The following is a 22986-nucleotide window of genomic DNA, read 5'->3' as shown; positions in this document are numbered from 1 at the left end:
AACTAGAAAACAGCCTACCACATGGTCCTAAAGCACACTGGAGCCAGGTTTTGTATAACAGTGCAATGATAAAACTTGAAGGACAAGAATGCAATTTCAGAATGTGGGGGGGGGCTCATGTCCCCACCGGTCCCTATTGAAAGTTGTACCCCTGGGCCTGGCATACAGATAGTGAAGTGGGTGCATGATTTAATATCAGTGTAGGATGCACGAACTGTCCCCGCATTATGGTTCTATTTCAGTAGCCCCGCCCACTCCGAGTTTGGCATGTCTTAAATTACTATATGGTTCGCACGCTGAGAGGAGTATGCTCATGGTTTGCTTGGGGGGAGATAGGGGAACGTTGTAGAGGTAAGTGGCATAATGCAGCCTATGAATGAATGACTAAGCTTTCTAGTGAGAAAGAGATGCGCATATATTTTGACAGTTTATGACAGACACGCTATAGCGTACAGCCTATAGGCGCCGAGCCTCTTATTGAATAGGCATCTTATTATAGTGATTTTAAGGATCATCAGGCATTTGACTGCTGTCACGATAGTCGTTTATTTTAGTGGCGTGTAAGCAAACATTATTATTGCGAAATATTACATACAGAATACATTTTAGCCTACAATGGAGTAAAATCTGATGAAACATTTCGATAAACATGCATTATAGAGTATGTGTTATAAAGTGTGTCATAAAGTTTGTCGCAGGGTTTCACCACAAACTAAGAGTTGGGCAACCTGTTGGGTAGACCTGACGCATAGTTTCTATGTTGTCCGTTTGTGTTGACGAAAACCATACGTCACCTGTCTGTCGCGAATGTTGAACCTACTCCACAGATTGTCAGCAGTTTGTAAATTCACTCTGTCTACCTAGTCCTATATCAAAGCACTGAATGTGCCAGAGCGCAGAATAACTGACGAATTTACAAACGTGCATTACCGGTAGAATCTGACCAGTGTCAGTAGCCTAAAGGTCTGCAAAAAAAACGTCATTCAATTATTGCCAGCAGCACAGTTAGTCACTAACGTTCTAGATAACATCAAAACAGCCTTACCAACTCTGCTAGAGTGAGTGAAATGGTCATAGTTAAGTTCTCTCATTTGTGTCTGGAAGTAGCTACTGTAACAAGATATCCAGCTTTAGCCAGTTTGCTTGACTGCTGTTGTGAGGTCAGAACGCTCGAATCAACCCTACTCTTCGGCCAGAGCGTCCAGTGTGCGCTCTGAATTTACGAACAGACAATATGATAACGCTCTGAATGTAACGGTCTGAATGTGCAAACGACCCAGAGCATTCCCTGATACAGGGGAGGCAATTTACGAATGCAGACACCGCTGAAATGCGGTTTTGAAATTATAAACTGGGGGGTTCGATACCTGAATTCTGATTGTCTGACAGCCTTGCTATATCAGACTGTATACCCTGGAATGTAATGAAATTCCAAAGATCTGGAAATCAGCATTTGTCCTACCACTTTTAAAAGGGGGAGATCCAACTCTTAAATAATTATAGGCCAATCTCAAAGCTGTCATCCCTGGTGAAAATACTTCAAACCCTTGTGAGTGAACAGCTAAAGGAGTTTTTATTTACTAACTCTATTTTATCAATGTGCCAATCGGGCTTCAGGAAGAAGCATAGCACAATTACAGCAGCCATGAAGGTTTTAAATTATTTCACTGAAGCCCTTGACAAAAAAACAGCACTGTGTCTCACTTTTTTATTGATCTCTCTAAAGCTTTTGATACAGTTGATCATGCTATATACTAAGACAGAGATTGTCGAGTGTAGGTCTTTCGGAGCATGCAGTTGCATGGTTTGCTAACTATCTGTCTGATAGAACTCAGTGCACTCAATTTGATGTGCTCATGTCTGTTAAATTGTCTGTCTGTAATGGTGTGCCCCAAGGCTCTGTGCTTGGTCCTCTCTTATTCACTATTTCTATAAATAACTTAGACAAAAATGTCCAAAATGCGCAACGTCATTTTTATGCTGATGATACCATTATTTACTGTTGTCCCCTGTTATTTACTGTTGTCCCTTGTCTCTTACAAAAGTTTCCAGAACTTGTAAACTGTTTTTTATACTGTTCAACATACCTTGTGTCAATTGAAGCTTATCCTCAATACTGACAAAACTAAACTAATGGTGTTTTCTAAAGCAAGAAATAGACCTCTGAACTTTTCACCTATTATTACCTGTCAGGGCAATGTGATTGAGACTGTAACCTCATAGAACTATCTTGGAATTTTAATTGATGACGGCCTCTCTTTTAAATTGCATATTCAACCATTTACAAAAAAATTAAGCTGAAATCGGGATTTTATTTTAGGAATAAGGCCTGTTTTTCTTTTGAACCAGAAGGAGGCTAGTATATCAGCTAAATTTATGCCTTTGCTAGACTATGAGGATATTTTATATATGAATGCTTCAGCTCAGTGTTTAAGAGCAATTGACACCCTTTACCATGGCATTTTGAGATTTATTTTAAACTGCAAAACAATTACGCACCACTGCACTTTGTATACCAGGGTTGGCTGGCCTTCTCTAGTCACTCGTAGGCTCAGTCACTGGTATACTTTTATTTACAAAGCCATTTTGGGTTTAATACCTTTTTATTTGGGCATTTGTATTGTTCAGAAATGTGGTGGGTACTCTCTTCGTTCGCTGGACTTTATCCGGCTAACTGTTCCAAATGTCCAAACTGAATTTGGTAAAAAGGGCTTTCATGTACTCTGCATCATAATCTTGGAACGCCTTACAAAATACTTTTAAACTGGAAGAACTGTCCCGATTGGTATTTTTAAATCACGGATGAATGATGTTTAGACTGATTCCCTGACCGGTCAATGTTTTTAATTTGCTGTTTTTGATTTTGTTATACTCTTGTGAATTCTATGGCTTTTACTGGATTACTTGTAGTTTTTCCATGTTGTTTTGTCTGTAATTTTTGTAATGACTTGGTGCTGCCTGTCTTGACCAGGACGCTCTTGAAAAAGAGATTTTAAATCTCAATGAGCCCTTCCTGGTTAAATAAAGTTTAAATAATATATATATATATTTTTTTTTAAATACCACTGGTATGACAAAACATTTATTTTTACTGCTCTAATAATGTTTATAATAGCAATAAGGCACCTCAGGGGTTTGTGGAATATGGACAATATACCACAGCCAAGGGCTGTATCCAGGCTTAAGATAAGCCCTTAGCCGTGTTATATTGGCCATATAGCACACCCCCTTCTGCCTTGTTGCTTAATTATAAATTGGGTGATTCGAGCATGAATGCTGATTGGCTGACAGCCATGGTGGTCCTTCTGATTGGCTGAATGCCATGGTGGTCCTTCTGTAGCTCAGTTGGTAGAGCATGGCGCTTGTAACGCCAGGGTAGTGGGTTCGATCCCCGGGACCACCCATACGTAGAATGTATGCACACATGACTGTAAGTCGCTTTGGATAAAAGCGTCTGCTAAATGGCATATATTATTATATTATTATATTATATCAGACCGTATACCACGGATATGACAAAACATTTATTTTTACTGCTCTAATAACTAGTGGGGAACATTTTTTTGACAGAGAGGAAGAGGGTATGCTGCAGACCCACATTTGGAAGTCTGTTTATTAATATCAGGTGTGTCATTTCAGCTAAATTTAGGGTATGGCACAAGTGACAGCCCCCCCCCTCGCCTCCCTATTTTGAATAAGCTACGTAAGGTGGAGTCTCCCATCTGCATTCCCATGTTATTTCCAACAATTGGGATTTGAAGGTCTAGGTTAGTAGGCGAATCCCCTACTAACTCTTTATCCACAGATTTAGCAGGGGGTGTAAAGCCATAACACATACGTTTTTCTAGCATTAGACTATGACCAATGATGTCAAAAGCTGCCCTGAAGTCTAACAAAACAGCCACCACAATCTTTTTATTATCAATTTCTCTCAGCCAATCATCAGTCATTTGTTTAAGTGCTGTGCTTGTTGAGTGTCCTTGCCTATAAGCGTACTGAAAGTCTGTTGTCAATTTGCTTACTATAAAATAGCCAAACACCATTAAAAAAAAGTTTACTAAGGGTTGATAACATCCTGATTAGTTGGCTATTTAAGCTAGTAAAGGGGGCTTTACTATTCTTAGGTAGGGAACATTACTTTTGCTTCCCTCCAGGCCTGAGGTCACACACTTTCTAGTAGGCTTAAATTGAAGGTATGGCAAATAGCGTCCGCTATTACCCTCAGTAATTTTCCATCCAAGTTGTCAGACCCTGGTGGCTTGTCATTGTTGATAGACATCAATACTTTTTTCACCCTCTTCCACACTCACTTTAGGGAATTCAAAATTACAACGCTTGTGTTTCATAATTTGGTCAGATATACCTTGATGTGTAGTATCAGCGTTTGATGCTGGCATGTCATGCCTAAATTTGATAATCTTGCCAATGTGATGAATTAGCAATCTGATTCATTGAATGATGGAGCGGAGTTTTCCTTTTTGGCCAAAATTTCATTTAAGTTGCTCCAAAGCTTTTACTATCATTCTTTTATGTCGTTATTTTTTACTCTAATTTATATTTGTTTCATTGTGTAGCTTCTTCCTTTTATTCAGTTTAGTTACATGATTTCTCAATTTGCAGTACGTTTTTTTGCCTCATCCCTCTCAACCATACAATTTTTCAATTCCTCATCAATCCATGGGTATTTAACAGTTTTTATAGTCATTCTTATCAGTAACTGGATTTCAATTTCATTAAATGTGTCAAGTGCAGCATCTGGTTGCTTCTCATTACACACCACGGACCAACAAATACTCAACAACATAGGAATCACTACAAAACGTATTGTTTTACCTCTTATACACAATATTAGGCCCAGCCTTTGGAACTTTGGTATTCCAAGATATGGCTACTATATTGTGATCACTACAACCGATGGGTTTGGATACTGCTTTCAAGCACATTTCTGCAGCATCAGTAGAGATGTCATCAATACATGTTGATGATTTCATTCCTGTGCTGTTTGTAACTACCCTGGTAGGTTGACAGTCCGATCAGAGGTAGTAGGGATAACCACGTGTTCTGTTGATAAGTGCGTGAATTTCACCATTTTCCTGTTGTGCTAAACATTTAAAGTGTAATGAGTACTTTTGGTTGTCAGGGAAAACGTATGGATTAAAAAGTACATTATCTTGTATGTAGTGAAGTAAAAGTAAAAGTAATAAAAAAAGTAAAGTACAGACACCCCAAAAAACTACTTAAGTAGTACATTAAAGTATTTTTACTGAAGTACTTACACCACTGGTTACAGTTTGAAGCTTTCTCTAGAGTGGGCAGCCTGATGAAAGCCAGTCAATATTTAAATCATCCAGAAAATATACCTTTCTGTTGATATCACATACATGATCAATCATTTCAAAAATGTTATCCAGATACTGACTGTGAGCCCTTTGTGGTCTATAGCAGCTTCCCACCAGAATGGGCTTTAGGTGAGGCAGATGAACCTGTAGCCATATTACTTCAACAGTATTTAACATGAGATCCTCAAGGCTTTACATGAATTTGGTTCTGAATATAAACGACCACACCTCCACCTTTGGCATTTCTGTATTTTCTGTAGCTCTTATAACCATATATTGCTACCACTGTATCATCAAATATATTATCTAAGTAAGTTTCAAAGATTGTCAGATTATGAATGTCATCTGTTTACTAGCAAATTATGGATTTCATTAACCTTGTTTCTTTAGCTACATATGATAACATGGGCTATTTTTAGCACTTTTCTGGGATGCTTTATTATTGCTTAGCAGAAGTAGACTGTCACGACTTCTGCCGAAGTCAATGCCTCTCCTTGTTCGGGCAGTGCTCGGCGGTCGACTTCGCCGGGCTTCTAGCCATCGTCGATCCATGTCACATGCAGTGGCTCTTTTCATTAAGCAAATGTGCAATTGTCATAAAATGATATTGACACATTTGGTTTGATGAAAGGGGACCCCCTGGCAGTCATTTAAAGTAAACCAACAGGTAGCCTAGTCGTGATGTCATCAGAGTGCAAAAATCCATTGCCAAAACCTGAAAGCTAGCTTCACGCCGACTGTGTTTCACAAATGTGAATAAAATTCAATTGTTCATGAGATTGGTTCTTATAGCAGAGAATCTGAGAGAAGATGTCCAAAAGGAACATAGGCCTATTTATTAGGGGCGTCAATTGTCTATGACAGAGTATTTCGCCATACCCTAGCTCAATTGTATCTTGGCCAGGTCGCGGTTCTAAATGAGAACTTGTTCTCAACTGGCCAACCTGGTTAAATAAAGGTGAAATTAAATAAATAAATAAAAACACACAAAAAATATAATAGTCTACTGAAATCATTCAAATTCGGTTTTTGAAAACTATCATTTGTTGGTGAGCGTGACAACTGTACTTTTATTTTATGGTTACTAATGCATCGACACAGCTGCAGTGAACAGTCTAACTTTTATCTCAAAATAGTTGGGCGATGGCTGCAGATGGCTAGGTAACTGCTGTTGGACTTGACATGAAACTTAACTAGATGTTTTAATCCAGGTGCTGAGCTAGTGTGGAGCAGCTAATTGCTGCATGCCATGTGTTTGTATGTTAAAATAACTTTCCAGTGTTTCCAGATATCTATGAAATATGACCTGTACTTAATTACAATATGAATGAAATACTTTTCCTTCCCAAAAAATGTATATTAAGTATGTTAAAAAGCCATTTTTCTGTGTTGGAACGTTGTGGGCATACCCCAACAGAAGGATGTGAGCTATATCGATCATAAAATATATTAATGTGACATCATCCTCTGAGGAAATATAAGTGTTAAGTGTTTTTTCTCCAACTTATACCACAAATATGAGTATAGGACAAGTCAGCAACATTATTTTGGTATGAGTTAACAGAAAATCAACTAGAGGTCTTTGTGAATCTACCTGTACCCGATTACTGGAGATCTGACCTGGGATCCGACCAGGTCAGATCCCACATTATGTATATAACCGTCGGATCCAGGGTCGAATCCCACTCAATGGCCAGGGGCCTCTGATCTGTCTGAAAATATTTGAAATACCATCCAAAATTATACTTGTAGAGATTGGTTCCTAGACAACATAAATGCAAATTTCACACATTTATGTTTTATTCTCTTAACCCCCTAGACTCTAAGCCATTCGGAGGTGATATCTGGTAACCTAATATGGACTTGTTTTTGTCGCAATTTCTTGCACATTTATTAATGATTTATTCTGACTTAAAACCTGTTTAGTCAAATGTGATATTGCATTTTTACACCGGTTGTAATTCCTTGGTCACGTGTAGGCCTACACCAATCAATCAATCAAATCGACAGGTGTCACAAAGTGCTTATACAGAAACCGAGCATACAACCCCAGAGAGCAAGCAATGCAGATGTAGAAGCACAGTGTCTAAGAGTCGATGATGGCTCCAAAAGCTTTTTGGTGTGGGTCTGTGGACTTCTCCTTGTGAATATTGAAGTCACCAAAAATGTTAATATTATCTGCCATGACTATGAGTTCCGATAGGAATTCAGGGAATCAGTGAGGAATTCTGTATATGGCCCAGGAGGCCTGTAAACAGTGGCTATAAAAAGTGATTGGGTATGCTGCATAGATTGCATGACCAGAACCTCAAAAGACTAAAACACCGGTATTCTTCATTATTATTACAATCAAATTTGAGGTCAAATGTTAGCAACACCTCCACAGGGATGCGCTGGGGATATGGTCACTAGTGTAACCAGGAGGAGAGGCCAATCACAACGAGTTTATGATCAGTGATTAGTTAATTGACTTTGACTGCCTTGGAAGTGAGGGATCTAACATTAAGTAGTCCTATTTTGAGATGGGAACTATTATCGGAATCTTTTTTTTTTAAATGACAGGTATGGAGGTCTTTATTCCAGTGAGATTGATAAGGAAACGCCTCAATGTTTTGATTTTTCCAACCTAGAACGAGGCACAAACACCACCTGAAAAGGAGATGGCCGCCATTTTAAAATCCCATACCCAATTGTGCTATTGTGTATGTTTTTTCTTGTTATTTGTAACTTATTTTGTACTTAGTGTTTCTGCCACCGTGTCTTATGACCGAAAAGTGCTTATTGATATCAGGGCAGCGATTACTCACCCCGTACTGGAGGAATTCTTCTTCAATAAGTCAGACGGGATGGATTTACTCCCGACAAGGTCCTCATCCCCGTCATTCACAGGAAAAGATGGAGATATCATGGACAGGGGTCCGGGTGCCTTGTAAGGATCCGTCGCCCGAGAGGATATTCTACCTTTACCATCGGTCCTATTAGCCAACGTACAATCAATCAATAATAAAATAGACGATATATGAGCACGTATATCCTACGAATGGGACATTAAAAAATGTTTCACCGAGTCGTGGCTGAACAATGACATGATTAACATACAGCTGTTGAGTTTTAGGCTTTTTCGGCAAGATAGAACAGCGGCCTCTGGTAAGACAAGGGGCGGTGACCTATGTATATTTGTAAACAACAGAGTGCACAAAATCTTAAGGAAGTCTCGAGGTTTTGCTCGCCTGAGATAGAGATCTCAAGATAAGCTGTAGACCACACTATTTACCAAGAGAGTTTACATCTATATTTTTCAGAGCTGTCTATATACCACCGCAGACCGATGCTGGCACTAAGACCGCACTCAATGAGCTGTATACGGCCATAAGCAAACAGGAAAATGCTCATCCATAGGCGGCGCTCCTAGTGGCCGGGAACATTAATGCAGGGAAACTCAAATCAGTTTTACCTCATTTTTATCAGGATGTTAAGTCTGCAAACAGAGGGAAAGCAACTCTAGAGCACCTTTACTCTACACACAGATGTATACAAAACTCTCCCTCGCCCTCCATTTGGCAAATCTGAACATAATTCTATCCTCCTGATTCCTGCTTACAAGCTAAAACTAAAGCAGGAAGCACCAGTGACTTGGTCAATAAGAAAGTGGTCAGATGAAGCAGGTGCTAAGCTACAAGACTGTTTTGCTAGCACAGACTGGAATATGTTCCGGGATTCTTCCGATGGCATTGAGGTGTACACCACATCAGTCACTGGCTTCATCAATAAGTGCATCGATGACGTCGTCCCCACAGTGACTGTACGTACATACCCCAACCAGAAGCCATGTATTACAGGCAACATCCACATTGAACTAAAGGGTAGAGCTGCCGCTTTCAAGGAGCGGGACTCTAACCTGGACACTTATAAGAAATCCTGCTATGCCTTCCGACGAACCATCAAACAGGCAAAGGATGCAAGGGGTTCCTCACTCAGTGCTCTCTGGTGTTCGAGCTACAGTCCTTGTCATTCCACTCCTATCAGGGCCATGATCGCCTGCAACATCTCTATGCTCTTGGGCAAAGCCCTGGTTTGGGCAATGGCGGAGTGGGAACAGCAGCCACCTTTCTGCAGCTCCATATTAGCCTTCACTGCTGAGCTGTGACGAGTGTGCCGAGCAGCGACTACCACCCAGTCGGTGGACGAGAAGCGGCAAGCCGACTGTTCAACCTCCGCCAAGGTGCCAGACCAGTGGCTGACTTCGTCATTGACTTCTGCACCCTCACAGCCGAGAGTGGGTGGAATACTGAATCACTGGTCACTGCTTTCCATCAGGGTCTGTCTATCTCCATCAAGGATGAACTGGTCGATCGGGAACTGGGAGAGGACCTCGAGTCCCTGATAACGCTGGCCAACAGGATTGACAACCACATCCGAGAACGTGTGAGACAGCGCCTTTTTGACACCACTCCCGTATCCTGGTTTCCGGAGCACCCCAAGTCCAGCATTGAGGATCCAATGCAGCTGGGACACACACATCTGAGCCCACAGGAATGTGACAGGCGCATGCGCGACGGCAACTGCCTCTACTGCGGAGGTTTCGGCCATCTCCGTTCTACATGCCCAAAGTTGATGGGAAACACTGGGGCTCACCACGACAAGGGGAGACCCTGACGAGCTGTCCAGTTTCACCCCAGCTACCCGGTCACCATCTGACACTACCAGCAACCCTTCATTGGGACAACCGTCAGCACCACATTCAAGCCTTCGTGCACTCCGGGGCCGCAGATCATTTCATTGATCAAGACTTTGCCAGAGAATTACAAATCCCCTGCGTGAAATGTCCAATCTCTCTGCAGACTCAAGCCCTCGATGGACACCCCATCGGCTCCGGCCAGGTGGAATATCAGACAAAGCCCATTCTACTGCAGGTTGGGGTGAACCACTCAGAGAGACTTAGTTTCTTTTTTATCACTGCTCCCAAGAACCCCCTTATCCTAGGGTATCCCTGGATAGTGCTACATAACCCACTCTTCTCCTGGTCCATGGGACACCTACTAGACTGGGGTAAGAACTGCCAGACAAGATGCCAAAGATCCCTACCGAGAGCCTGGCCCGGTTCCCCAGGCATCCATTGAAGACCAATACTTTTCTGCTCTCCGTCCCGAGTACTTCGACCTCCGGTAGGTCTTCAGTAAGAGGCAACCCACCCCCCTCATAGTCCATATGACTACACCATAGAACTCCAACTCCACCCCTCCCCGGGGCCGTCTGTGTACTCCCTCTCAACCCCTGAAGCAGCAGTCATGGACAATTACATCCAGGAGTTGCTGGAGATAGGTTTCATTCGCTCCTCTATATCCCCAGCTGGTGCAGGCTTCTTCTTTGTGGGAAAGAAGGATGGAGGTCTATGTCCCTGCATCGATTAGAGGGCTGAACAGGATTATAGTTAAGAATCGTTACCCGCCTACCCCTGATGTCCGCCGCCTTGGTGAGAATCAGGGATTGCCAGACTCCAGCCACCCTAGTCATAGACTGTTCTCTATGCTACTGCACGGCAAGCGGTACCGGAGCACCAAGTCTAGGTCCAACAAGCTTCTTAGTAGCTTCTACCCCCAAGCCATACAACTCCTGAACAGCTAATCAAATTTGCATTGACCCCCCCCAAAAAAATTTGATTTGATTTTGACACACTCACTCACTCACTCATCCCTGGAACAAAGGCTCTCTATTTCTGTCTGTCTCTGGCCGTCTTCGCCACCATGCCCCAGCTCTGGTGATGTTGTTGGAGCTCTGTCTCAATTGTTTTTCGCCACAATGTCTTGGGCCTCCCCCTTTTACGTCTGCCCTCTGGATCTCTGACACAACACAGGTTATTGGGATTCAGATGCTTCAGAGCCTGTTATGAGGCGAACACAAACTGCTTGCACCTTCTCCTTTTGTATTGTGTTTTTGCAGGAGCACTAAAACTTTAATAAACCCTTCATAGATGCTTTATAAGCATTAATATATGTTTTATAACACTTACTAACACATTTTGTATGTGATGCACTCAATGACAATATTGTGAAAGCTTAGGAAATATATAGTGTTATTGTTTGAAAAGTACATTTGTCTTCACTGTGATGAATAGAACACTGTATTTGTTTTTGTGTTTTTCTTCCAGGCACTGCCAAGAAGGTGAGCTCAACCTCAAACCACATTCACCACCTCTATAATATTCAATATGGCTGAAGCAATGCCTTCATGGACCTCCGACAGGTTTGTTGATCAAATCTACATTTCAAAGAGAAGTATCAGGAAAAACGTAATGAACAAAATGCATTACGTTTCCCACATGCCCTCAGAGAATGTAACAGTCAGCACTGCTCACAAAGTGGAAAGTGACTCTAACCCATCTGATAATGACGATACCGACTCCCTCTCAGGTAGTAGCTTCACCGGGATGATTTATTTAAACCCACAAACACCTACCTGGACTCTAGCTGAGAAGTTTACTGAACTCAACTCTGGAGAAGACAAGATACTTTCAACCTATCAGGACCTCTGTGGTCCTCCAGGTTCACCCACGGCCATTGAACATAATATTCCCAATAGGAGAGGCTCTACTGGCGTGTATGGGGTCTACTCAGACTCGTCACAACAAGAGGAAGGCAACATCAAGAAGGTTTCTAAAAGGAGACTGCAGAGGAAAGTGTCTAGCGGGAATCCTTCCGATCTGAAGCTGCGTCTGGTGAGAGAGATCAGGCCCAAACCCAACGAGGCTCTGTCTGATGTGCATTGTGATGTGTGTGAGATGTTTGATGTGTGTGGGAAAAATGGATATGAGAAGAGTGGAGTATCACTAGTAATTCCCCCTCCATTAAACAAGGCTGTAGCCATGATTGATGCCTGTGAGAAAAATAAGGTGCCTATAGTGTTTACTGCCATGAAGAAACGTGGAGTAGAGGGAGACACAGAGAACCGGCCCTATAAGTGCACTCACTGCAACTGGGCCTTCAAGAAGTCCAGCAATCTGCAGAGTCATCTGGATACTCATAGTGGCCTGAAGGCTCATGTGTGTGACCTATGCGGCAAGGCCTATTCCCACCAGGGCACACTGCAGCAGCACAAGCGCCTGCACACCGGAGAGAGACCGTACCACTGCCCCTTCTGTGACAAGACCTACATCTGGTCCTCCGATTACCGCAAGCACATCCGCACGCACACCGGAGAGAAGCCATACGTGTGCGAGACCTGTGGTAAGGACTTTGTGCGCTCCTCGGACCTGCGGAAGCACGAGCGTAACATGCACACCAACAACAAACCCTTTCCATGTACGCAGTGTGGCAAGACCTTCAACAAGCCGCTGTCCCTGCTCCGCCATGAGCGGACCCATCTAGGCGAGCGGCCCTTCTGCTGTTCCGTTTGCGGGAAAGCCTTTGCCGTGGCCAGCCGCATGGCAGAGCACCAGATGGTGCACACCGGGGTGAGACCCTACACGTGCCTGGTCTGTTCCAAATCCTTCATCAAGTCCTCCAACCTGCTGGAGCATCAGGCCGTGCACAGCGGCATCCGCCCCCACAAATGCTCCCAGTGCAGGGTGGCGTTCGCCATGGTGTCTCGCTTGGTCCGTCACCAGTGCGTCCATACCGGAGAGAGGCCCTTCAACTGCACAGGCTGCAGCATGTCCTTCAGCCGCACAGCTGCTCTGAAGCGCCACCAGGAGCAAACGTGTGCTGGGAGGATCTTTGTATGTGTGAAGTGTGACAAGGCTTTTCAGTGTGCCTCTCAGCTCACTGAGCACATGCTGAGCCATGACTCTACTGTTGCTGCTTCTGCTGTCGGAAACACAGATTGATGCTATTGATGTTTGGGAGATACCCTCTCATATAGTACACACTGTTGGTTTAGTCAGCCTTATTGATCTTTACATTCTAGGGCAACATCCTGCTAGTCTGCTAACCTTTAAGGATCTTCTGACAATGTTCTAAAATGCATTCAAAAAATATTATATTTAATTGTTCTAATGTGAAGCCTGATTTTGGCTGGGGGAAAAAAAGTACAATTGTTTAGGCAGATGTCGCTCAGAAATTATATGTAGCAAATGTAGATTTTTTTTGTTGATGTTTTTGCATGTACATTGATTAATGAATCTTATGCTAGTAAAAAACACAGTTGAAGTCGGAAGTTTACATACACCTTAGCCAAATACATTTCAACTCAGTTTTTCACAATTCCTGACATTTAATCCTAGTAAAACTTCCCTGTCTTAGGTCAGTTAGGATCACCACTTTATTTTAAGAATGTGAAATATCAGAATAATAGTAGAGAGTGATTTACTTCAAGTTTTATTTATTTAATCACATTCCCAGTTGGTCAGATGTTTACATACACTCAATTAGTATTTGGAAGATTGCCTTTAAATTGTTTAACTTGTGTCAAACATTTTGGGTAGCCTTCCACAAGCTTCCCACAATAAGTTGGGTGAATTTTGGCCCATTCCTCCTGACAGAGCTAGTGTAACTGAGTCGGGTTTGTAGGCCTCCTTGCTCATACACGCTTTTGCAGTTCTGCACACACAGTTTCTATAGGATTGAGGTCAGGGCTTTGTGATGGCCACTCCAATACCTTGACTTTGTTGTCCTTAAGCCATTTTGCCACAACTTTGGAAGTTGTGCATTTGGAAGACCCATTTGCGACCAAGCTTCCTGAATGATGTCTTGAGCTGTTGCTTCAATAAATCCACATAATTTTCATTCTTCATGATGCCAACATGATGCGGCCACCCCGTGCTTCACGGTTTGGATGGTGTTCTTTGGCTTGCAAGACTCCCCTTTTTTCCTCCAAACATAACAATGGTGATTATAGCCAAACAGTTCTATTTTTGTTTCATCAGACCGGAGGACATTTCTCCCAAAAGTTCCATCTTTCTCCCCATGTACAGTTGCAAACTGTAGTCTGGCTTTTTTATGGCGGTTTTGGAGCAGTGGCTTCTTAGGACTCGTTTTATTGTGGAAATAGATACTTTTGTACCCATCTCCTCCTGCATCTTCACAAGGTCCTTTGCTGTTGTTCTGGGATTGATTTGCACTTTTCCCGCCAAAGTACGTTCATCTCTTGGAGACAGAACGCGTCGCCTTCCTGAGCGGTATGATGGCTGCGTGGTATCAATGGTGTTTATACTTGCGTACTATTTTTTGTACAGATGAACGTGGTACCTTCAGGCTTTTGGAAATTGCTCCCAATGATGAACCAGACTTGTGGAGGTCTACAAAAATAATTCTGAGGTCTTGACTGATTTCGTTTGATTTTCTCATGATGTCAAGCAAAGAGGCACTGAGTTTGAAGGTAGGCTTTGAAATGCATCCACAGGTACACCTCCAAATGACTCAAATAATGTTAATTAGCCTATCAGAAGCTTCTAAAGCCATGACATCCCTTTCTGGAATTTTCTAAGCTGTTTAAAGGCACAGTCAATTTAGTGTATGTACTTCTGACCCACTGGAATTGTGATACAGTATATTATAAGTGAAATAATGTGTCTGTTAACAATTGTTTGAAAAATTACTTGTGTCATGCACAATGTAGATGTCCTAACCGACTTGCCAAAACTATAGTTTGTTAACAAGACATTTGTGGAGTGTAAATAACATACATATTTCAAAACTATTCCAATGTGTTACATGGACTTATTGTACCTGTTACTGAAATGGTTGTTCCAGTTTAGATGTTTAAGGTAGTCTCAAATCATAGTCTTACCTAGCAGTCATTCATAATGCAGGCGGAGGTGGATACAAATGCAAAATGTTGGATATGCCCAATCTGGCTGGATTCCAATAGCAATTACACATCACTTTGCAAGCCAGTATAATGTGACTTGGTGTAGCCTGTAAACTATGAGCTTTAGGCCACGGAAATACATATTATCTAAAAGAATATAACTTTAATGACTACATGTACACTTACAAACTTACTTGGTGAAGGCTACAGGATTGAAAACAAATGAATGCAACAACCATGTCTCTGTCACTAGCAAACAAAGTCATGGGTGGTACTGGTAACTCTACAATTGACTCAGAAGGCCCCCTGGGAATTATGCAAATAAGGCTTAAAACCCTACAGCAGGGCCGAAACATTTCTGGTTTTGGAATTTTGTATGGTTCTTCAAAGAACCATCTCCTTTATGGATCTTCAGAGACTCTAAATTCGTTCCCCTATGGCATCGCTATCAAGAACCTTATTTGGTTCAAATTTATGCCTTTATTTTTGAGTGTAGGTACGGGGAGTGACTATAGACAAGAGCGCCTCTGAGACGCACACCTACAGATGTAGAAACTTAATTTGATCACCCTGTTGCAGTGCAGGAAATGTAAAACTTGTAGAGTATTTGAGGTTTAAAAAGGCTTCTGAAGTTTGTAATTTGCACTTAGAAAATGTCCATAACCAAAGATTTATCAACCCCTACAAAAGTGTCATAATTCTAATTCACATTTCCTGTTACTTGTCCTGCTGTAGAAAACTATCTGTGTACACCCCAAATGGCACCCTATTCCTTATACAGCTTACTACGTTTGACCACAGCCCTATGGTTCCTGGTCAAAAGTAATGCACTATATAGGGAATAGGGCGCCATTTGGGAGGCACACATAATGTATGAAGTGGAGATCCCGGGGGTGCAGTTCTGAGGTTAGCTAATCATATGGTATCTTTGAATCTTTGAAAGTAAAGTATTGAACATTATTTATTGAATTTGTGTTTGTTATAAAAAATTAAATGAAAAATATTTAAAAACTTTTACCTGTGTGTTTTGGTGTTCTTATGATGGACAGTTTGGACACCTAAATTGCAAAGGGGAGAATAACATCAGAATAACATTATTATTCTATACAATTCTTGCCACCAACAGAATTATACAGTATATATATATATATATATATATATATATATATATATATATATATGTATGGGGCATAGATGCAGAGAGCCTCATACCTTTTCTGAAAACCTAGACCAGCAAGATTGATTTAGATGGACCTCCTTTAAAGCAGTTTACAATACTGATAGGACTTTGAGCTCGCAGCAGGGACTTTCATTGTGGAATACTATGCCAGTAGTTTGACTTACATAGACCATGGTATCTGTTGTGAGCATTGGGCCCCCAATACCTCTGTAGTTAACTGGTTCTCTTCATCTTATGTCTTACTTACAATCCACAATTTACCAAATAATAAAGTTTTGATACTAAAGGACTTGATGGTACTGATTGTAAGGTAAGAGACTCACTCATTAGTTCTACACATAATCATGAGATTGAGTTGAATGAAAACTAGAGCAGAGTCATTCAGAGTAATTGTGCAACAGACAGGCTACAGGTTAGTTCATTGGGAGTTCATGTGATTCTACAAAAGCCCCATTTATGCCCGGTGCTAGTGTAACGGATGTGAAACGGCTAGCTTAGTTAGCGGTGTGCGCTAAATAGCGTTTCAATCGGTTACGTCACTTGCTCTGAGACCTTGAAGTAGTAGTTCCCCTTGCTCTGCAAGGGCCGCGGCTTTTGTGGAGCGATGGGTAACGATGCTTCGTGGGTGACTGTTGTTGATGTGTGCAGAAGGTCCCTGGTTCGCGCCCGGGTATGGGCGAGGGGACGGTTTAAAATGATACTGTTACATTGATGCTGTTGACCCGGATCACTGGTTGCTGCGGGGAAAAAAGGAGGAAGGTCAAAAGGGGGGTGAGTGTAACGGATGTGAAATGGCTAGCTTAGTTAGCGGTGTGCGCTAAATAGCGTTTCAATCGGTTACGTCACTTGATCTGAGACCTTGAAGTAGTATTTCCCCTTGCTCTGCAAGGGCCGTGGCTTTTGTGGAGCGATGGGTAACGATGCTTCGTGGGTGACTGTTGTTGATGTGTGCAGAAGGTCCCTGGTTCGCGCCCGGGGATGGGACGTTTTAAAAATTATACTGTTACACTAACAAGCACCATTCGTCTATTGTGTCCACATTCTGATTGTAATCACATTTGTAGACAGGTGTAGATGATCAAAAGACACATTGTGATCTGATTGATCCGATCTTCCTTACCTAATCCGGAGGTTGACAGATCTGGACAGTGGAAACATTTAAATCATCATTATCCCACCTTCTAAAATCATTGATTTATGACATCAATATGTGTTTTACAGTGGTGGTCAGTGCCGTTAAAGATTTTTTTCATGAGCATTGCCTTATTTCTATTACAGCATATTCAAAGGTTTGTATTCGTATTCCCATTCACCCAGGTTAGCCTAGTGGTTAGAGCGTTGGACTAGTAACCGGAATGTTGCAAGTTCAAATCCTCGAGCTGACAATTTACAAATCTGTCGTTCTGCCCCTGAACAGGCAGTTAACCCACTGTTCCCATGCCGTCATTGAAAATAAGAATTTGTTCTTAACTGACTTGCCTAGTTAAATAAAAAAATATAAAATCCAAGTATTATGTAGTAGCCTAAACCTATTGATGTAGGTTTAGGCTACTACATAATACTTGGATTTTTTTTTTTTAACTAGGCAAGGGGGGAAAAACAGAAAAGCCAAAATGGAACACTGTTTCCTACAAAATCTACCCAGCACATATAAGCCACTCTACAGTATATCAGTCTATATAAAAAAGCAAGTTTTGCCACTCATTCTTTAAGGTGTTGTGAAACAAAATCATGAATTGAGAGTTTTCACTGTTGACTTGACCACTTACTAGCAGCGGCCTCTCCTACTTTGGGGCTCAGAATGGTGTCCCAGTGTCCAGCCAACATGTCCTTGCCCCCCCCCCCCCCCCATCACACTGGCAGCCTCAGTAGCCTTGGTTTGTGTGGGCCAGAACAACTCATAGGAGCAGGTGCCTGTCTCTGTAGCATGAGGCAGCTTGATGTTTACTCCCTGGACAGGACGCTAGTCTATCACAAGGCCTTACTGCCAGAGATGAAACAAGACCTGTTTTTTCAGTCTTTGGTATGACGTGGCAGGTGATCAAACTCTAAACCTTCCAATCTCAGGGTGGACACTAACCACAAGGCCACTGAGTTGGTATGTGTCAAGCGCTGTCCCAAGTGGCACCCTATTCTCTATGTAGTGCACTACTAAAGTAAGTGAAATATAGGGAAGTGTGTGCATTTGGGACAGTGTAACAGTGTAACACATTGGCTGGAAACTGGGTCACTATTCCCAGCCCTAGAGCCAGAGACAGGCGAGTTGACTAATGGTAAAAGGATATGTCACCAGGCGTGCTGAGAAATGCTTCACCCATGCTTAAAGTGCACCATGTGGCATTTCTATTATTGGCTGGCTTGTCCAATGTAAATGACAATTTTCATCAAATTCAATTTCACTGGGCCTTAACCTTAACCTTAAAACACAGTGGCAAATAATTGTCTATCATAAATATATATAATAACATGATTGAATAACACTTAGAAGTATTGGTTTACAGCAATATCTATAATTTAATATGATATCGATATTGTTTGATATCGATTTGAGCAAGGCATCTCGTGATATCGGTTTAGTCTTCCTGTTAAGGCCCAGTTCAATCAAAAACGTGATTTTCCTGTGTTTTATATACATTACCACAATATAAGTTTGGAATAATATTGTGACATTGTGAAATGATAATGCCCTTTTAGTGCCTGAAATTTCTACTGGTTTTGGTCAGCCTATGGTCAGCCTATGAATTCATTTACCAGATGGTAAATTAGTTAATAGACCAATAAGAAAGTGTTCCAAACAAGACTATTCCTGCATGTGCAACAAACACCCTCTCACAGACATTCTCACGGGCTGTCAACTTGGCAACAGTTGGGGAGGATTTGGCTGCCACAACATTCACACCTGGCTCAATAGACAATCAGCAAGCAGTTGTCTGGACTGGATTGGTGGAAGTGAACAGAAAAGTCTACATTCACACAGTTGCAATATATGTAAAAAATGATATAATCTCGATATCAAATGAAATAATGCAACTGATATTGACCCACTGGAGTCGATTGACGCATTGGTGCATCACTCTAAGTAACAGAATTTTAAAAATCCCCATCAACATCCGTCAGTTTAAGTTAGATACCGTTTATTTTGTTGCATTGGATGCGTCTCAATTCACTGCATCCGCAGATGTTGTAATTTCAAAGTGGCAGAGCTAGAGTGTTGTTTGTCAGACAATGAGACATCCAGAAAAATCGGTCTTCTCGTGAAAACATCTGTAGCGTCCGAACTAATGTGACCCTACTGTGGAAAGGGGATATTCTCACAAACACTATGGTGTTCCCCGTTTTGTTCTATGACCCCTACAAGTGTCACAGGATTCGTCTGAATGTAACCAGTATTGGTTTAAAATAATCAATGGAAATATGAAGGAACACTGTAGTTTTGTGCCTACCCAAAAAACTGGTTAAAAATGTGCAATATATATATATCTAACTACCAGAAAGTTTGAAAAGAGAGGCTGAGTGGGTGGGGAGCTGATATTAATGAGCTTGGCTTTACTGACAACTCTTTGAAATGCCTATGTCAAGCAGCTTGGATGCAGTGAGCAGTAAAATCATCTCAAGCAAATGTGGTGATACACAAAGCACCTCAAACAACAAATGAAATTAAATCAACAATACAGTTGAAGTTGTAAGTTTACATCATTAGTATTTGTTAGCATTGCCTTTAAATTGTTTAACTTTGGTCAAACCATTCGGGTAGCCTTCCTCAAGCTTCCCACAATAAGTTGGGTGAAATTTGGCCCATTCCTCATGAACTCATGACAGAGCTGGTGTAACTGAGTCAGGTTTGTATGCCTCCTTGCTTGCACACCTTCAGTTCTGCCCACCTCTATAGGATTGAAGTCAGGGCTTTGTGATGGCCGCTCCAATACATTGACTTTGTTGTCCTTAAGCCATTTCTTCAGCTTGCAAGCTTCCCCCTTTTTCCTCCAAATATAACAATAATAACATAACAACATTTCTTCCTGAGGAAGGAAAATTACGTGGATATATTGAAGCAACATCTCAAGACATCAGCCAGGAAGTTAAAGCTTGTATCTTCCAAATGGACTATGGCCAAACAGTTCAAGTTTTGTTTCATCAGACCAGAGGACATTTCTCCAAAAAGTACCATCTTTGTCCCCATGTGCAGTCGCAAACCGTAGTCTGTTTTTTTAATAGCAGTTTTGGAGCAGCGGCTTCTTCCTTGCTGAGCAGCCTTTCAGGTTACGTCGATATAGGACTCGCTTTACTGTGGATATAGATACTTTTGTACCTTTTCCTCCAGAATCTTCACAAGGTCCTTTGCTGTTGTTCTGGGATTGATTTGCACTTTTTGCACCAAAGTACATTCATCTCTAGGAGACTGAACGCGTCTCCTTCTTGAGCGGTATGATGGCTGCGTGGTCCCATGGTGTTTATACATGCATACTGTTGTTTGTACAGATGAACGTGGTACCTTCAGGTGTTTGGAAATTGGTCCCAAGGATGAACCAGACTTGTGGAGGTCTACAATCTTTTTCTGAGGTCTTGGCTGATTTCTTTTGATTTTCACATGATGTCAAGCAAAGAGACACGGAGTTTGAAGGTAGTCCTTGAAATACATCCACAGGTACACCTCCAATTGACTCAAATTATGTCAATTAGCCAATCTGAAGCTTCTAAAGCCATGACATAATTTTATGGAATTTTCAAAGCTGTTTAAAGGCACAGTCAACTTCTGACCCACTGGAATTGTGATACAGTGAATTATAAGTGAAATAATATGTCTGTAAACAATTGTTGGAAAAATGAATTGTGTCATGCACAAAGTAGATGTCCTAACCAACTTTCCAAAACTATATTTTGACTCCAACATAAGTTTATGTAAACTTCTGACTTCAACTGTATCAATTTACTGTATCCATCTACCATTTTGCCTGTCACTTGTGATGCAGTTTATAGCAGCACTGAGTGATGTGTTGACATGACAACTGTGTCAGAGTTTGAATGATCCTTCCCCACCTTCTGTTCCGTGCTATCTGAAGACATAGCTAGCCAGTAACTTGCTAACACCAGACACACATATCTTTGCCATAGATGAATATGGTAAACTTTTTATTATACTTGCTGACACCCTACAGTCAAATTCTGGCACCAGTAGAGTAGCTATCTAGCTATATAAACAGGCTTTCTCTGATATTGGCTACAAGGTGGTACTTATTTAAATTAGGTGTAGAAAATATCATGTTACCATTGGTGTATTAAAATTAGAATGAAGGCGATGTCAACTTGTCCCCTTAATAATAAATCAGTAACTTTATGATAAAACTTTATCAATGTAGAAGCAACAGCAATTTTTCATTCTTTGGTCATCATCTGGTTTCCTTCAAATATCATCCAATTATTAAAAACATGATTTTGACTGTTCATGACCTTTAATTAAAATTATTTTATTGTTTTTCTATATTCAATGATACCAGTATTTCAATATGTTTGAGACTGACTAGCTGATGAATTGTTGTACGTTTAACATACTTTTATCAAAAGTATAGCCAATTTCTGTCAAAGTAAAGCTTTTCAAAAACACACTAAATACATGATAACATAATCAGAGGCAGGAGTAGCTTTCCTTGTGTCATAGACGGTAGACTCTCAAAACTCACCACAAGGAAGCTATGAACAATCCTAATCATATCAGTATATGTATGCCCCTTTAACAGGAGGTTCTGAGACATGAGCAAACGTAACACATCCTAGTGTTGTAAAACAAAATCTGTGTCGTCTGGTTGACTTTCCGAGTGATGCCTTCTCAGTATGCCCAGTGCCCCTCGGTATGTATTCGTCGGTTACCTCATTGTGCAGTAGTGGGTCACTGAGTCTTGTGCAATTACGTAATGCTAGGGTTTTCAAATAGGGAATTTTACTGGTAACTGTCTAACTTTACCAGTAAACTTCTGGAATTTTGGAAACTTTCAAGGATTTAATGTAATTTATAACATGTAAAATATATAAAATCATAAATGAAGACTATTTAATATTTAAAAAAATTGAATAACAAAGATGTAAAACAATCTAAATTACAGCCCTTCAACTTAGTGAATAACATTGCCGTTAAATATGGTTTTCAGCAAGAAATATATTTTATATTTTTTACACGCTTTTATTTATTTTGCTCTGTCAATATATGCTTGTTTTAAATGTTTTGGCAACAAACTGGAGAAGTTGCAGTAAATTGAAAAAATTATTTTCATAAATTAGGCTATTTTGTCTGGGATCATGTAGTATATATACTAGAAACTTGTGGACAATATGGACATAGATAACGATTAAGAAACATTAATTAATATTTTATATGAATACATTTTTAAAAGTTATTTAAGTATAAAGTACTAAAGTTACCATAGATTACCTGTTAATTACCAAATTACTGAAAATTCCAGTTACTTTGTGAAATTACCCAGAATTTTCGCCTAAAATGACATAACCGACTGCCTGTAGCTCAGGACTGGAAAGAAGGATATGCATATTATTGATATCATTTGAAAGGAAACACTTTGAAGTTTGTGGAATGTGAAATTAATGTAGGAGAATATAACACATTAGATCTGGTAAAAGATAATACAAAGAAAAAAAGAATTATATATATTTTTGTACTATCATCTTTGAAATGCAAGAGAAAGGCCTTAATGTATTATTCCAGCCCAGGTG

At 40.9% G+C, this 22986-nt stretch overlaps 1 protein-coding gene across 1 annotated transcript; it reads left to right on the top strand.

Annotated features, from left to right (window-relative positions):
* Positions 1 to 295: 295 nt before the first annotated feature.
* Positions 296 to 13587, top strand: LOC124037122 (zinc finger protein 648-like). The gene is made up of 2 exons (XM_046351777.1): positions 296 to 351; positions 11488 to 13587. The coding sequence occupies exon 2, from the start codon at positions 11548 to 11550 to the stop codon at positions 13159 to 13161; it is 1614 nt and encodes a 537-aa protein (XP_046207733.1). The 5' UTR covers positions 296 to 351; positions 11488 to 11547; the 3' UTR covers positions 13162 to 13587.
* The last annotated feature ends 9399 nt before the right edge of the window (positions 13588 to 22986 follow it).

Source organism: Oncorhynchus gorbuscha, linkage group LG06, assembly GCF_021184085.1.
Source record: "Oncorhynchus gorbuscha isolate QuinsamMale2020 ecotype Even-year linkage group LG06, OgorEven_v1.0, whole genome shotgun sequence".
NCBI classification, from domain to species: Eukaryota; Metazoa; Chordata; class Actinopteri; order Salmoniformes; family Salmonidae; genus Oncorhynchus; species Oncorhynchus gorbuscha.
This window is presented reverse-complemented; position numbering and strand designations above follow the sequence as displayed.

Coding starts and splice junctions, on each gene's coding strand:
- LOC124037122 (XM_046351777.1), top strand. CDS start 11,548: ATGGCTGAAGCAATGCCTTCATGGACCTCCGACAGGTTTGTTGATCAA.